We start from the raw sequence: 17,282 nt of genomic DNA on the forward strand, positions 1-17,282 counted from the left end.
GTAAGCAGAAAGGATTTTCTGGTCGATGTGTCAGACATACTAGATTCTGAAATGTCACAGCAGAACAGTGACCATTCCGTGCACCATTACTAAAACTAGCTTGATTTTCTCCATGGATTGGGAACATTTGATATATTAGGTTCGTGTTGGCACAAAATCGGCTTTATTAAAAGGTGTTGCTATTAATAAATGATCATAGGCACGCCTCCTCTCATCTAAGCAAATATAAAACGACGTTCTTAACAAACTGACTCAGCGAACAAGATGATATTACACTAGATAAAGGAATTATAAAAAATATCTTATTAATAAACATAATTTCAACCACCAAATACGCGACTTTCACAAATGGCAGATTGTTACTGCCCGCCGCCTGGGAATGATAGTCTCGAAAACGGCGAGGCTAGTTGCGTTCGCGAGCTACGGTCGTAAGCGGCTATTGAAAGTGGTCGAAGCATTGTGAAACCACGTGTATGCGACAAGGACCTGTACGTGGCACTGGCCCAGTTAAATACAGAAACCTGATGAAGGACAGTTGTAACTGAGACTGAAACGTGGGTCTACGAAACAGTGACACATCGGGAAAAGTTGTATTGAACAATATTTTCTGGTCTTTAAAAACATATTACCAATTACTGACGCAGAGCGCATTTAAAGACTCTAAAGACTCTATGGAAATCCTGACTAAGAATGAATAATAAGAACGTTATCAGAGAGTATATTACGTTTACATCACATGGTCTTTGTGCCATGAGGTGGTGTTCCCCTCGCTCACGCTGTACTTTCGCCTACAGTCCAGCAACCTGCAGGAGGCGCTGGCGGCGCTCAAGATGCGGCTACAGCAGGCCACTCTGCCGGAGTTTCCCAGGCACAGGTTGCGCATGATCTCCAGGATATCCGACGGCGCCTTTGGAACCGTAAGTACTCCATTGTACCACTTCATCTTAATAGCATAGAAATCATTGCTACAAACATAATGCATAACTACGTTTTACTCACTGCAGTGGGTAATGCTTCTGTGTATGATCCGTCCTTGAAAAATGCAGAAGGGCTATACACTGATGAGCAAAACATTGACACTTTCCACCTCAGAACCGAATGCCTGATGGCATCGCTCACGTGACGTGGTAACGAGTATGGGCGAAAGGAGATCAATTATACACTCACGCTCATGAATTGAGAATAATTGCAGAATGTGGTGCCACACAACGTGGCACTACACAAAACTGGCGCTAATAGCATTGGCAAACAGGGAACACACATGACTCACATCTGTAAGTCCACGGTATTGGTGATAAGTTGAGAAGACCGTCACGAAACACATGTGCTACAAAACGCCACTCTTTCCTGCGCATCAATATGGGATATGATCACCGTGCACACGTACACAGGCTGTACAACGGGTTGGCATACTCTGGATGAGGTGGTCGAGCAGCTGCTGGGGTGTAGCTTCCCATTCGTACACCAGTGCCTGTCGGAGCACCTGAAGTATCGTAGGTGTTTGAAGAAGTGCAGCGATACGTCGACCGAGAGCATCCCAGACGTGCTCGATGGGGTTTAGGTCTGCAGAACAGGCTGGCCACTCCACTCGCCTGAAATCTTCTGTTTCAAGGTACTCCACCACGATGGCAGCTCGGTGGGGCTGTGCTTTATCATCCATCAGGAGGAAGGTGGGACCCAATGCACCCCTGAAAATGTGGAGATACTGGTGCAAAAAGACGTCCCGATACATCTGACCTGTTACAGTTCCTCTGTCAGAGACATGCAGGGGTGTATGCGCACCAGTTATAATCCCATCCCACACCATCAAACCATGACCATACAGATCCCTTTCAAGGATACTAAGGGGTTGGTATCCGGTTCCTGATTCACGCCAGACGGAAGCCCAGCGAGAATCACTGTTCAGACTTCGCCTGGACTCGTCCGTGAACATAACCTGGCACCACTGTTCCAATGACCATGTACTGTGTTCTTGACACCAGGCTTTGCGGGCTCTCCTGTGACCTGGGATCAGTGGAATGCACCTTACAGGTCCCCGGGCGAATAAACCATGTCTGTTCTGTCGTCTGTAGACTGTGTGTCTGGAGACAACTGTTCCAGTGGCTGAGGTAAGGTCCCGAGCAAGGCTACCTGCAGTAATTCGTGGTCGTCTGTGGGCACTGATGGTGAATATCGGTGTTCTTGCGGTGTTGTACACTACGGACGTCCCGTACTGTAGCGCCTGGACACGTTTTCTGTCTGCTGGAATCGTTGATATAATCGTGAGATCACACTTTGTGGCACACGGAGGGTCCGTGCTACGACCTGATGTGTTTGACTAGCCTCCAGTCGGCCTAGTATTCTACCTCTCATAACGTAATTAATATGTTTTCTTTGAGCCATTTTCAACACACAGTCACCATTAGCACGTCTGGAAACGTGTGCACACTTACTCGCTGCACCGTACACTGACGTGCACCAACGCACCTCTGCGTATGTGGGCTGCTGCCAGCGCCACCGTGCGACGATCGCAGGGCAAATGTACCGCATAGTCATACCCCGAGATGATTTAAACCCGCAAACCGTCCACCAGAGTTTGTTTCAGCACGTATCAGCATCATCCTTAATTTATGAGCATGAGTGTAGCTACGATACGAGCTGCGAAAGGAGAAAACCACTGACGTAAACGACTTCGTGTTTACCTGAGATCGTCAGTGAACGCAGGTGGCGATATTCTATATTTGAATTTCTAGTATCCTTTTGGAACGCTTCAATGCCTAGGTAACAAGTGCTGAGCATTCTGTACAATGTCGAATATGTGGCAAGTTCTGTGATTATGAATCTGAAGGTGGTAACTTTACTGGATGAAACCGGTTAACTATATAATAAAACTTTCTATTTAGACATAAAGTGTTCTAAAAGGATACTAGACTGTCAAATACTCGTCTTTTACTGCCCGCCGCCTGGGAATGATAGTCTCGGAAACGGCGAAGCTAGTTGCGTTCGCCAGCTACGGTCGTAAGTGGCTATGGAAAGTGGTAGAGGCATGGTGCAAACACGTGTGTGCGACAAGGTGTTGGCTTTCCATAGTTTTTTTTATTACATCCTGTCCTGATTAGCCTTTATCTAGGTTAACAGCTGCTACAAACATGCACCGCATCTCGGATGCAGACCAGTGACAGCAGTATTATGATGTGAGCGGCATTCACCTGGACTTGCGTGACGCTTGTGGTAGTAAACGAAGGTACAATGACTGCTGCGGACTACTTTAACGTTACTGCAGAACACCTCCATCCCTTCATCCTTGATGCCTTCCCTAATGGCGTTGGCATCCTTCAGCAGGATAAATGAAGGAAGTAAGTAATACGGGGGGCTAACGTCCTGTCGACATCGACGTCATTACAAGCCGAGTACGAGCTCTGTTCGTTTCGAAGACGGGGAAGGAAATCGGCCATGTCCTTCTAAAGCAACATTCGCGGCATTTGTGTGGAGTGAGTGAGATCATGTAAAACATCAGATGGCCAGATGAGAATCCAGCAGCATAACTGCCTGTGTCACAAAGCGAGAATCGGAATACAGTGGTTCGAGATGCATGATAGTGACCTCACGGTGATTTCTTGGCCACCAAATTCGACTTATCCGAACCCGACGAACATCTCTGGAGACCAGCTCCATCCCTAATGAACGTGTGTTGTGTGACCTGTGTGTAGACATTTGGTGCCAGATACCTCAGAAATCTGCCAAGGGCTTGACGAATTCACCCCAAGTAGACTTGCTGCTGTACAGTGCTCCATAGGAGGAGCAATAGGCTTGACTAATTCATGCCAAGTAGACTCGCTGCTGTATGGCGTTCCAGGGGAGGAGCAATAAGCTTGACGAATTCATGCCAAGTAGATTCGCTGCTGTATGGCGTTCCAGGGGAGGAGCAATAGGCTTGATGAATTCATGCCAAGTAGACTCGCTGCTGTATGGCGCTCCAGAAGAGGATCAATAGGCTTGACGAATTCATGCCAAGTAGACTCGCTGCTGTATGGCATTCCAGGGGAGGAGCAATAGGCTTGACGAATTCATGTCAAGTAGACTCGCTACTGTATGGCGTTCCAGGGGAGGAGCAATAGGCTTGACGAATTCATGCCAAGTAGACTCGCTGCTGTATGGCGCTCCAGAGGAGGAGCAATAGGCTTGACGAATTCATGCCAAGTAGACTCGCTGCTGTATGGCGCTCCAGAAGAGGATCAATTGGCTTGACGAATTCATGCCAAGTAGACTCGCTGCTGTATGGTGTTCCAGGGGAGGAGCAATATGCTTGACGAACTCATGTCACGTAGACTCGCTGCTGTATGGGGCTCCAGAGCAGGAGCAATAAGCTTGACGAATTCATGCCAAGTAGACTCGCTGCTGTATAGCGCTCCAGAGGAGGAGCAATAGGCTTGACGAATTCATGCTAAGTAGACTCGCTGCTGTATGATGTTCCAGGGGAGGAGCAATAAGCTTGACGAATTCATGCCAAGTAGACTCGCTGCTGTATGGCGCTCCAGTGGAGGAGCAATAGGCTTGACGAATTCATGCCAAGTAGACTCGCTGCTGTATGGCGCTCCAGAAGAGGATCAATAGGCTTGACGAATTCATGCCAAGTCGACTCGCTGCTGTATGATGTTCCAGGGGAGGAGCAATAAGCTTGACGAATTCATGGGAAGTAGACTCGCTGCTGTGTGGCGCTCCAGAGGAGGAGCAATAGGCTTGACGAATTCATGCCAAGTAGACTCGCTGCTGTAGGGCGCTCCAGAAGAGGATCAATAGGCTTGACGAATTCATGCCAAGTCGACTCGCTGCTGTATGATGTTCCAGGGGAGGAGCAATAGGCTTGGTGAATTCATGTCATGTAGACTCGCTGCTGTATGGCGCTCCAGAGGAGGAGCAATAGGCTTGACGAATTCATGCCAAGTAGACTCGCTGCTGTATGATGTTCCAGGGGAGGAGCAATAGGCTTGATGAATTCATGTCACGTAGACTCGCTGCTGTATGGCGCTCCAGAGGAGGAGCAATAGGCTTGACGAATTCATGCCAAGTAGACTCGCTGCTGTATGGCGTACCAGAGGCGGAGCAATAGGTTATCACCCAGACAGTCACAATGTTTAGGCTCATCAGTGTATATATTGCGGCCATCTCCTCAATTTAGTTTTCATATGTGGCAGTGGCTAGAATTTAAGGTACCGGAATTAGAAATTTTTTCTAGCTTTTGCTGGACCATAGATTTAAGTAAAATTTTTGAGTTATAAAACTCAATGAAATTATTAGTGGCCAATAAGACAGTAATCTGCTCCATGAAACGTGTGCAAATAGCACTGATGGCCAAAAGGCGAGCTTCAAATGAATACTTAAAATATGAATGACGACGCTCTCTAATTAATATCAAAGACTCACAACCTTCTACTTCATTCCAAACGTAAAGCAGCTTCGGCAGCCACTGTTACCGTTACGATGTTTTATCACACATCTCCATTAACATGACGTAAGGTATTTCATAGAACGCGATCACCTATTCAGTCACCGTTATTAGATGATTCTTATTTGTAGCAACGTAATAGATTTACAAGAAAACAGTGCACCTCAGATATCATTAAATTAAATTTAAGTCCTTGAAGTGTTGTATGTACGTAAAAAGCAGAATACAGATGTCTGAAGTTTAATCTGTAGTTCATTCCATTTACGTTCATCTGGTATCGTTGGAAATCAGAGAGCTACAATGTTCTCTTTTGAACAATGTTATGCTGACAAGAGGTAGTATCACTTGTTATTATAAAACTCTGCATGTTACGTTTTGAAACTCGAACGTAGTTACAAGTCTGACCTGATAACAAAAATAATTAAGAACTCAAGAGCCTCCACAGGTCGTGGACCTTGCCGCGGTGTTGTGGGTTGCGAGTCTCAGCGACACGCGTAGTCGTAATTGAACACATTAGAGTGGTATCAGTTGGGGGGGGGGGGGGCAGAGTGATATTTTCAATAGCTACAGGTGCAGTAATCTGGCTGACTGACAGCTATGGCCTTGTACCATTAGCCGACATTTCGTTGACGTGTTGGTACTGTGAACCTCTGAAAGCAGGATGAACAACGGTAGTTAAAAAATAGTTCAAATGGCTCTGAGCACTATGGTACTCAACTGCTGTGGTCATAAGTCCCCTAGAACTTAGAACTACTTAAACCTAACCAACCTAAGGACATCACACACATCCATGCCCGAGGCAGGATTCGAACCTGAGACCGTAGTGGTCGTGCGGTTCCAGACTGTAGCGCCTTTAGCCGCTTGGCCACTCCGGCCGGCACAACGGTAGTTACATGGCTTGGTAAAAATATAGAAACACCGCGAGAAATGCATGCGTGAAGATAATTGTAGATACTGGACAAGTATGCAGGTTACGCCGTTGTATATGACAGTATATGACAACGAACGGCACCTGTTTAATGTTCTAAGCACGTTGCAAGTGTCAGTCGCGGTCAGAATAGTGTTCTGTGCAGTTGGGGAAGCACTATGTCGGAGCTAACTGGTTTCGAACGCTGCAGATTATTGGTGCTGGTATGGCGGATGCTTCCGTAACCTAGGTACCCGAAGTGTTTGGTGTTTAAAGAAGCACAGTGTCGAACATTTATACAGTATACAGAGAAAGCACAAAAGCATCATCCGCTGTCACAGCGCTAAGTAAGTCCTGTGTGATCGTGACGGCCTGTCGTCGATGACGACTGCGACGAAAAACAAGGGAACGACAGCTGCAAAAGTCACAGCAGAGTTTAAAATCACACTCGCGAATCCTCTCAGCACCACAGCAACATGACAGGAGCTCCATAAGAAGGGAATTGTAGGGTGAACTGGAATTCCAAAACTGCTCGTCAGTGACGCAAATGCACTTAACAGGAAAATATGGTACCGGAAACATAAAATCTGGACTATGGAGCAATGAAAGGGAGTCATTTGGTCGTATTAGTCTTATTTCACAGTGTTTCATACTTCCGGCCGACCTTACGTTCCAAGAGTGAAACATAGCATGATGTGGTGATCAGTTAGGCAGCCACATCATGGTATTCCATGGGCCCAAGGCTTACTCTGTAGGATCACGTAAATGCCACGGATTATGTGACCATTTCGGCTGGTCAGGTAAATCTGATGAATGTCAACGGTTTCATTATACCGTATAATGAACGGTAATGCGTTTTGTTTTTGGTGTTTCCATAGTTTCGTCTACCCTTTATACCCCTACTGTATAAGCATGGAGAGCTCCACCAAATCAATCTTCGGACTGAAGACCACAACAACAATTAAGATGAATTCACAGCTCACGTAACTAGAGGCTGGAGTAGTGTAGTCTGTGAAACTTCTGTGGATATCATAATTTCAGCGTGTGGCTGGATTCCATGAGAGTCGTCGCTGCACGGCATGTTCTAATTTTAGCGCCTTGACGTTGGCCGGCAGGTGTACGTGGCGGAGGCCGACGGCATCATGGAATTTGGCGGCGCTCCGACTCTCGGCAAGCGGCTGGTCGCCGTCAAGTCGCTGCCCATCGGAGCGGCCGAGAAGTCCAGGTAAGTGAGGGGCATCGCACCGTGGCCATTGGGGGTTATCACACTGCTCACTTACTGAACAAGTGGAACATAATGCACTGTTGATGGGTTTCTCTAGCTCTCGTCTCTGAATTTTCTGTAAAACTGATTGACCAGACTGCTACGACATTACCTGGGATGCATGGTACTTTACAATCTCGCTTACAGTAAAATGCTTCTAAATTTATGCCTGCACTCATGAGCTACCGAGCATTCTTGATGAGAAATAAGTGGGGCACTCACTAACTAATGCAACAATATTTGTTAAAGATGATTGATTTTAGTTAGGATTCCAATACATCATATTGCTCCTCACTGTTTTTTACTCCTAAACCATATATTTTAACGTAATCAAATAATTAGTGGAAGAGTCTATATGCCCGCATGGTACCACTCTATCTGTCGACATCTTAGCCCAGGTCTTGCTGCATCCCAATCATCGACGTAGTACTTCCCTGAGGGCTACTCCTCCATTGGGACAGACACGTGGAAGTCGGAAGTTGCGATATCCGGACTGTAGGGTGGATGAGGAAGAACAGTCCAGTGGAGTATTGTGAGCTCCTCTCGGCTGTATAGATTTGTGTGCGGCCTGGTATTGTCAAGGAGGAGAGTTCGTTTTCATTTTTGAGGTGGATTACACGCTTTAGTCGATTCTTCAATTTCCTGAGGCTAGCAAAATACACTTACGACTTGATCGTTGCATCATGACGGATTATATCAAATGGAATAACTCCTTCAGAATCCCAGAAGACCATTGTCATTACTTTACCGGCAGGGGAAGCAATTTCGTACTTTTCTTCGGAGGAGAGGTGGCATGGCGTCACTCTGTAGATTGCCATTTTCTTTCCGATTCGATGTTATGAAACCTTGTACATTGCCTGTGACGAAGTTCGACAAAATTTTTCGCCATCAGGCTTGTAACGCGCAGGCAATTCCACACAGACGATCCTTCGTTGCTCTATCTGGTCCTTCTGTTAGGCGGTGAGGAAGCCAGCGGGCCAACACGCTTACTGGTGGGCGAATGTGTTAGCACTAACAACGGAGACGTCCAGTTGTGCAGGGAGGTGTTTGATTGTGATCCGTCGATCACTTCTACTGGTACCCCACATTCCAACACTGCAGGAGTTAACAGCTGTGTGAGGCCGACCGGCGCTTGGAAGATCGGACATGTTTGCGCAACCTTGTTGCGAGGTGACGGACGCCTCGCTTAACAACTCACCGCGCCTTTGTTCACTGCCAGATCTCCATAGACATACTGCAAGCACCTGTGAGCATCTGCGAAGCACTGGTTCGCCAAAAGCAACTCAATGGCAACTACCTGCTTGAAACGCACCACAGTTACAGATGCCATTCTGAAAGCTCCGTATAGTTCAGCCACCTATCGCAACTTCATGAACTACAGGGGCTGAAGCGCGAATATTCCACGATTCCCTCAATAAATCCCGCATTCTTTCAACCGAAACTGACCGATAAGAAAAACGTGTTACATTTATTACTGAACGCTCCTTGAATATTTCCCGCTTACCGTTGGCGATTGGGAAGGAAGACTGTCTGCCCTTTCCTGCACATTTCCGAATTAATCTAATTTTACGCGATATATAAGTTCCATGATATTACGTTTCTTCTCTCTTATTGGAACATGGTACTTATGAATGTTAAAATACAGACTCAGCGCCTTTCTTGTAGCGGCTCTGCTAGTTTCTTGAGCATTTCTGTCCTGACTATACACACCAGTAACGCAGCTCGTATGTATCCCTTGGATATTTTTTCCGTCTTCCGTTAATTCAAGTTGATGCAGTTTCCATTACCAGTCAAAAATGCTCAGTAATTGGATGGATGAACGAACGCTTTTATAGCGACATCCGTCTTCAGCGAATCACACTTGCTTAGCAGTCTCCCCGACAGTTTCATTCTGACTTAAGACTTGCCCACGGCTATATTTACCAGGTCGTCCCATTACAAACCTCCCCGTTCGACGAAAGGAACGAAAAGCCGCTGTGAAAGTTGGTAATGTGTCCAAATATCTAAATTTGATCACATGTAATTAGTGAATGCAGGGTTTATATTCGAATGTCAATAATGACATTTTCTGCAGTCCCTAGTCAAGCGGCAGCGACAAACCATACATTTCAACTAAATTCCTGCTCATCCCCTTCATGTGCATTAATCGTGGCCAGAAATCGAAACACGGACTTGCAAGTCAAAACAGTCGAATATATTTTCATAGAAGAAGAAGCTTAAAATAATACAACCATCGTAATACCAAAAACGAAAAACATTAAGAACGATGTACAATAATAATTTCTGGGTAAAAAATGTAACGAGAAAACTGAATTTCGGTGCCTATTCGAACACGAAAAGTATACTAAGAACTGAAGAAATGTCTTCTCAGATCATGAAATTATTCAAAAACAAAAACGCGGCAAAGCACGGTAGCCATAGAGGAAATGTAGAGAGAGCTCAGTTATTAGTTTTAAATACTGATGAGTTTAACATACATACACTTGATATAAGTAAAAAACCAAAATAAAACGAGTCAAATACAAAAAATTAACATTATCTTTGTGAAATTTTCATTATCTCATGACTTTTGTTCACCTTAAAGTAGTGGATAGGTGAATACGCTGGTAATAACCATGGAAATGCATGTCATTCGTAATGGGGAGATTATGATCCAGCAAAGCAATGGATACAAGTGTCTGAACCAACGGAAATGATGCAGAAGAACTGAATTTTACAGTGTACGACGATAACTACTTACACAGTTAGTGATGTGCTATTAACGATACCAATAACAAATAACGATGTGATGAAGGTTTTTGTTCGATATCATCGTTGTGTTTCGGGTACTGATTGACGCCAGATGACGGAATATTCCTCACGAAAAATTGGGACACGATTTCCTAAGGAGTCTTTAATAAGAAAAACTCGGATGTGGATAAAAGGCGTGTACTAAACTCATAATCGGAGGTTTACTAGGACGTGAGATGTCCTGCTTACCAGTCGACCAGACATCCTGGCAAGTCATTTACCCCAATACGCCATCGTTATTTTTCCGTAATCTGTAAAGAGTGAGACGATTATTTACAGGAAACTTCTCGAAGTAAGCTAACTGGAACCAAAGTTTAGTATTATTGAGGCACTTGATCAATCACTCAGTGGCAATCACACTGGACAAGGTGCCGCACTGGTTATGATACAGGACTTTCCTTCCGGACGAGTGTCGCCCAGATTGACATCCGACCATACTTATTTGATGAGAGGAGGCGAATCGAATTGTGTTTCGTACAAAAATTCCGCTGACAGTCCACGTCCAGCTGAAAAAGTGTGTTCTTCCTTTGCCATCGACAACATTTATGAGTCCACTAAATCATATACTTGCTACAATTTGAACACCTTAGTTGGTTACTTTTAAATAGTCGTTTAAATCAAGATGAAAGTTCGGAAAACCAGTCAGCCAGATCATTTGTTTGTCTCCAAATGTTGAATCTTTTGTCATACACAGACTGGACTTCATGCGGGACGCCCGAATCCTCTCGGCGCTGGACGAGCCACACCTATCGCGGGTGCTCGGCGTTTGCACGCTGGAAGAGCCGATGGGCGTCGTGCTCGAGTACCTCGACCACGGAGACCTCAACCTGTTCCTCAGGCAACACCACCATGAAGACGACCCGTACATCACAGGCGCTAACACCGTAAGGTGAGACCAGTGCGTCGGTTTTTCACCTCTCAGGCTTTCCCTTCCCTATTTTTCAGTTGATTCGATCATGTACCACGTAATAGGACATACATATTGATCACCACAAATAACGCTTTGTCCAGAAGCTGCCTAGGGTACATTAACAAGCATGATTGCCTTCCATGTAACTTTATCGTTACGAAGATATGATAAGCAGTACATCTGTTTTACATAGCAAATTATATCATTTATTCGGTAATCCACTTCCTCTCATCAAGATCTTTTGAAAAAGTACCAAAGAGAGCCATTCGCGTAATCCTTACGGTATTAAATATGTAATACAAAACTGACTTTCACTTCTATACCAATAAGCAGCGCACAAACGTGGGGTAAAGTAAATCGCCCACTTGTGAAGCTGACCGTACACAAATGAGAACGGAAGTAAAATGCCCTTCGGCCATTCCGTCAACTTCCTTTAGCTGAAAGTTTCTTTGAGTACAGTGTACACCAACGAGAAGAAACTAAAAATGTATTCATCTAAGGAGAACACGACGGGGCCCTCACACGCTGAATATTTAGTGCGCAATAATACTGTGTCAATATATTGTGTTGAAGTGCGAGGCCACGAGCTTCACAATATTACTGCGTAATATTTACGCCCGGGCAGTGTCAGTTTGAGCTCTGTCATCGCAACGAACATCTAGGCATTTGATGATGTAGGACTTAGGTGTATTGATATCGTAGTTGCTACGTCCCGCAAAAAGGAAAGTAAGAGGATGCGGCGATGGGCGGAAAAACTATTTGGAAGGTGTTCTACGCACGACCGTAATAATCTGCTAAGAGAACTCGCAACAGAGGCAAACAACTGTCCAAAATTTTTAAGGATGAATGAGGAATCTTTCAACGAATTGGTAAACCTCGTTACACCTTACGTACACAGAACAAGGACTGATTATATACACGTCGGATTTTACTTTCCACAATGCTGGACGTGTTATAAAACCTCATAATAGTAAGGTACATGTCTGTGGAGTATCGGTATGTAGTGCTATTATGCATTTCTTTAATAAATAATTTAAACTTCTGAAATGAAGAGATAAACTGTGGCAGTGTTCTTTCCATGAACTTAAACACTTTTGTCTAAAGTTTCTGCAACTAGTTACTGAATACGTATTAAATATGTGCTGAAACTATTTCCCTGACCGTACTTCACCAAATGTTTCCTTTCATTTGTCTTGCTTGTGTTTCCTTATTCATATAGCGGCATTGTATCAACAGTTTCCATGTCTGCGAATCACGAAGTCTCCACAGGAACTGCCGTATAGTGCATAACGCCACCCTTACACAGCACAATATATTTCGCAATACACTGAGTGAGTGTGAGTATTTTTAAAGCTCTGCAATCCCTTCAATACACTGCGCGAACCGTCAATACCACTCTCAGACGGACAATAGTATTGCTCAGTTCTCATTATTATACAATAAATATCGAGCGTGTGAGGGCCCCTAAAGTTAGCAGAACAGTAATTGCAATGACATTTTCTTCGTTACATACGGATACATGTAGTACAGTACCGTAGCACTTTTAAAACGTATGCTGTGTACAGCAAAGGCAGTCCTTGATTAAACACTGCACATTTATTACTATTTTCTTAGTGCATTTACCCTGCGTTTTTATTTATTTTCTCGGAACTCTAGGAAGTGGATACGTTACACACCTGCACACCTACGCACCTGTGCTGCGTGCTAGTGCAGGAGAGTGAAAGTCAATTTTGCGATACTTTTTTAATAAAGTGATGTTTCCGGGAATAATATGCTGTGATAATAATAAACCTAAAAAATTTGTCCGTGGTAGGCTGTAATGCAATGCTTATTTTATCGTGCGATTAACTAATTTCGACTAAGCGTCGTTGTCAAGCACGTCTGTAACATATGCATATCGTGTCATTTTGAAAGCACTCTAAATTACAAGTAAAAAGTAGCCATATTACGTTATTTTACATATGGCTACTTCTTACGTGTAATTTAGAGTGATTTGAAAATGACGTGAATACAGATGTTACAAATGTGCTTTACAATGACGATTAGTAGAAATGAGCTAATCACACGATAAAATAAAAATCGCACTATAGACTACTACTTACCATGTTTACGTTTATTAAGCATCTAGAGGCTGTAGATCCCCACAAATACAAAACACTGTGATACGTTCTTGAGTTGGTATTGACTACTGAAAGTGGGTTGTTGAATAGATCATTTAGGGTGCGATTTAAAAAAGACAAACGCGGTTCATATCTTCGTAAAAAAATTCACAGGATAAGCAGTCACGCCAACTAATTTCCTTCTGGTCTCTAAACAGCATTTTCCTGGTACATTTCTCATGTTGCTTCTGGACAACAACTTATTTCGGAAGCTCAGATAAATGCGACACGCTATTCCCTTGCGATTCTTCTAGCACGGGTTGCGTTACTTCAATACATGGAAAACTTTATTTTATTATTCAACTTCATGACCAGTTGTCTAAGACGAAAAACTGCATTAATAGAAAGGGCAAGGTAAATAAATCATTTGCAATAGCGTTCTGCAAAGGTCAGTAGAGGGTTTTTAGGAAATCACTGTGAGAACTGGAACTCTTGTTACGGGAAATGAAATTTACAGCATGACAGGAGTAAGCGATTGCACAGACAATTCTCCAGTGGTTACAAGAGAGCGCCTGTACTTGTGTTGCTACATACAATGAGTCCTCTGTTCGGGGTCACCTCACACGTCACTTAGAACAATTAATGAAGTTGCCTTCTCGCGGAGAAACACTCATGTGACGACGACTCGTGAATGAGTGTCCCACGCAGACTGTCTTGTGTGAAGTTCAACGTGTTGAAGGTCGCAACCAATTTTTTCAGCAGACCAGCTTAGCTACAGTTCCAGCACTGAGAATAAGGCAGAAATGCGACTTATTTTTCGCAGTCATTTTCATTGTCGTCAGTGTAAAAATATGCTGTCCATTTAAAATTCCGAGTCTGTCACTATTACAATTTACACGTTCATGTTTCTACTGATGTTATTTTACGAAGCAACTAGGTTAGAAGCACTGAGAGACTCTCTGGCTTTGGTTTAAATGCTATAATTTACAAAGATACAACACTAAACAGTCGTCCACAACGGCAGTTATGGAAACTTGGTCTTTGTGCTGTTATCAGCTAGCTACAAATCCAACCACCTCTGTTAATTTTAAGAGGGAACCGGAGCATTAAAAAAGATTTCTGGGTAACGTGAACAAAGGAAACTAATAATACACTGCATCTTTATTAGATTCTAATCCGTGCTAACGTCCACATCCTACTAAACATTTGCACAGGGTGTGAGGAAACTATGTACACGAAATTTCAGGGTGTTTACTGCAGATTACTTTGATGTCACAGAACATACAGACAATTTTTTCCCGTCTGTTGTATTCGGAGTGGTGAGCCATTACTGTGTCCATCACGGACTTGGGACCTCACGCCTACGGATTTTCTTTCGTCAGGTGAGATGAAGCATTTGGTGTACGAGACAACTTTAGGCAGTTAAGGAGAGCCAGTTGCCTGCTTGGCTGAAGCTGCAAATGTTATTCGTGAAACACCTGATAGTTTTGAGCTTCTTCAGGAATAACTAGCATCTAAATACAACATTTTCTTCATCACCTCTAAAACAATATTCATCACGGGGCAGACTTAGCTTGTCTCTGAACATCACTACTGTCAATATATTCATGGGATCCTAGCGGCGAAACAACACACCTGTGACATTGCTGTCATATAAAACATTTTCCCTTTATTCAAACTGAACATTCTAAAATTTTATATGTGTACTGTTTCTGCGCTTTGAAAATATTTAAAGTGATTATCACGTGGATAGTAGATCGTATAAAGCGCAGCATTTCAACAAAACGATCATATTTTCATAGAACAGGCAGGTTACAGTTATGCTTTCATTGTCAACACATCATGAAACATCACCCTTGCAGCAACAGAAAATAAAATGATTTGCTATAGGGCTATGAAATCGTTAAAGGAATGGTTAAAAGGAACGCAAATGGCATTTTTCTCAAGTTTATTATCCTCGAAAAGATGCTATTGTTTTTTAATGTTTGTTTTGATATTTACAGGTATTTGAACCGTATCTAAAATAACTGTAATTACATCACAAATTTTTTCATTTACAGTTCAACGTGCCTACTGTACATAGCCTCGCAAATAGCGTCCGGGATGCGTTACCTGGAAACTCTGAACTTCGTACATCGGGACCTCGCTACGAGGTAAGCATACCCTTCACAAAAAGGACATGTATTAGCTGTCAGTGTTCAAACAGTAGATTGCTTTACAAATTCAATCTCTGTTTTGCAGAAACTGCATCGTGGGCAAGGCTTACCACGTGAAAATCTGCGACTTCGGCACCAACAACGAGCTGTATGCTGCCGACTATTATCCGATCGACGGATCGAGGTCGCTGCCAGTTCGGTGGATGGCCCCAGAGTCCGTGTGCCAGGTAACAGTCGTATCTACACGTAAGCTAAGTGGTGCTATGAGTAAGGAGTCCACGTTTGGAAGGTGTGGGAACGAAATGCTCATCCGATATCTAGTTTTAGTCTCTTCGGGCGAATGCTGGTATGACTCGTTTTTAAGGATACGGCCGATTCCTTGTTCCATCTACTTTCATCCCAACCCAAAATAAACGCAAAATACAACTCTTTATAAAATCAGATAAAAATTCGCTTGAGGCTTTCCTAGGACATAGCCTCTGCTCCTTACAATCTGAGAATGTAAACATAGAACAAAGGTGGCTTAAACTCAAAGAAATAGCACAGACGCAATTGAAATATACACCAAATAAATTAATAACGACGGTAGGAACACTATTGCAGAAGCAACAAAAACGCGTACAAAATTTAAAAGAATGCAAAATACACAAGATTTACAAAATTTTACAGAAAATCGAAATTTTGTGTGAAATTAAATTAAGATGCTTTTAATACTTTACTCAACGAAACTCTGTCTCGAAATAAGGCAGAGAATCAAGGGAGATTCTGATCGTATATAAATTACACTAGTGGAAAAGCACTAACAGTAACTTCAATGCACAATAACAATAGAGATTTACGAATTCCCAGCATGCTGGACAATAGCAAGTCCGAAACTTCTGTTAATCATTACACGAAAAACCAGCCAAATTTTCAACATTGGCTGGTTTCTCGTTGTACTGATTAAACAGAAGTTTCTGCCTTGCAATTTGTCCAGCATGCTGGAAATTCTTAAATCTCTATTGTTATTGTGCAGTGAAGGTACTGTTTGTGTCTTTCCACTAGTGTAATTTATATACGATCAGAATTTCCAACATTGGCTGGTTTTTCGTTTTACTGAAGAATGGTGATGTTATTGGTGGCAGTATTTTGCAGAGTTACTATACACAGTTTCCCGAAATTGCTTCACCAAAGAAGCTGAAACAGATATTCCAGACTTCGAAACAATAACACTTTAGAATATAAGTCGCTTAGAAGTAGATATCCTTGCTGTAGCAAAGCAGCTTAAAACAATAAAGGCAAGGCCTCCTGTCCTGATTGTGGACCAGTCAGGTAACTCTCATTGTATGCTGATATAACAGCCCCATACTTAGCAATCAAATACAACCACTCACTCGTCAAAAGATACCTACCTGAAGACGGGAAAGTTGATGAAGTGAAAACAATACCCAAGAATGGAAATAAGAGTAATCCGCTGAATTACAGACTCGTTTTGTTAGTGGAACGTATACTGTTCTCGAACATTCTGATTTATCTAGAAGAAAACTATTTATTGACAGACAGCCAGCACGGATTCAGAAAATATCGTTCCTGTGAAATGCAACTAGCGCTTTATTCTCACGAGGTAATAAGTATTATTGGCAAGGGATGTCAGATTGATAACATATTTTTGGATTTCCGGAAGGCTTTTCTCACCATATCTCAGAATAGACTTCTAATCAAATTGCGCGCCTGTGGAATATCGTCTTAGCT

At 43.2% G+C, this 17,282-nt stretch overlaps 1 protein-coding gene across 1 annotated transcript in view; it reads left to right on the forward strand.

The window, feature by feature from the left end:
• Positions 1-17,282, forward strand: part of LOC126453583 (discoidin domain-containing receptor tyrosine kinase B-like) — a 204,308-nt gene that overhangs the window by 180,535 nt on the left and 6,491 nt on the right. Inside the window, exons 13-17 of the mRNA XM_050091128.1 lie at positions 795-917; positions 7,448-7,557; positions 11,081-11,275; positions 15,456-15,548; positions 15,637-15,778. Coding sequence (XP_049947085.1) covers positions 795-917; positions 7,448-7,557; positions 11,081-11,275; positions 15,456-15,548; positions 15,637-15,778 — 663 coding nt within the window. The remainder of the gene's footprint in view (positions 1-794; positions 918-7,447; positions 7,558-11,080; positions 11,276-15,455; positions 15,549-15,636; positions 15,779-17,282) is intronic.

This window comes from Schistocerca serialis, chromosome 1 (assembly GCF_023864345.2).
Source record: "Schistocerca serialis cubense isolate TAMUIC-IGC-003099 chromosome 1, iqSchSeri2.2, whole genome shotgun sequence".
NCBI lineage: Eukaryota > Metazoa > Arthropoda > Insecta > Orthoptera > Acrididae > Schistocerca > Schistocerca serialis.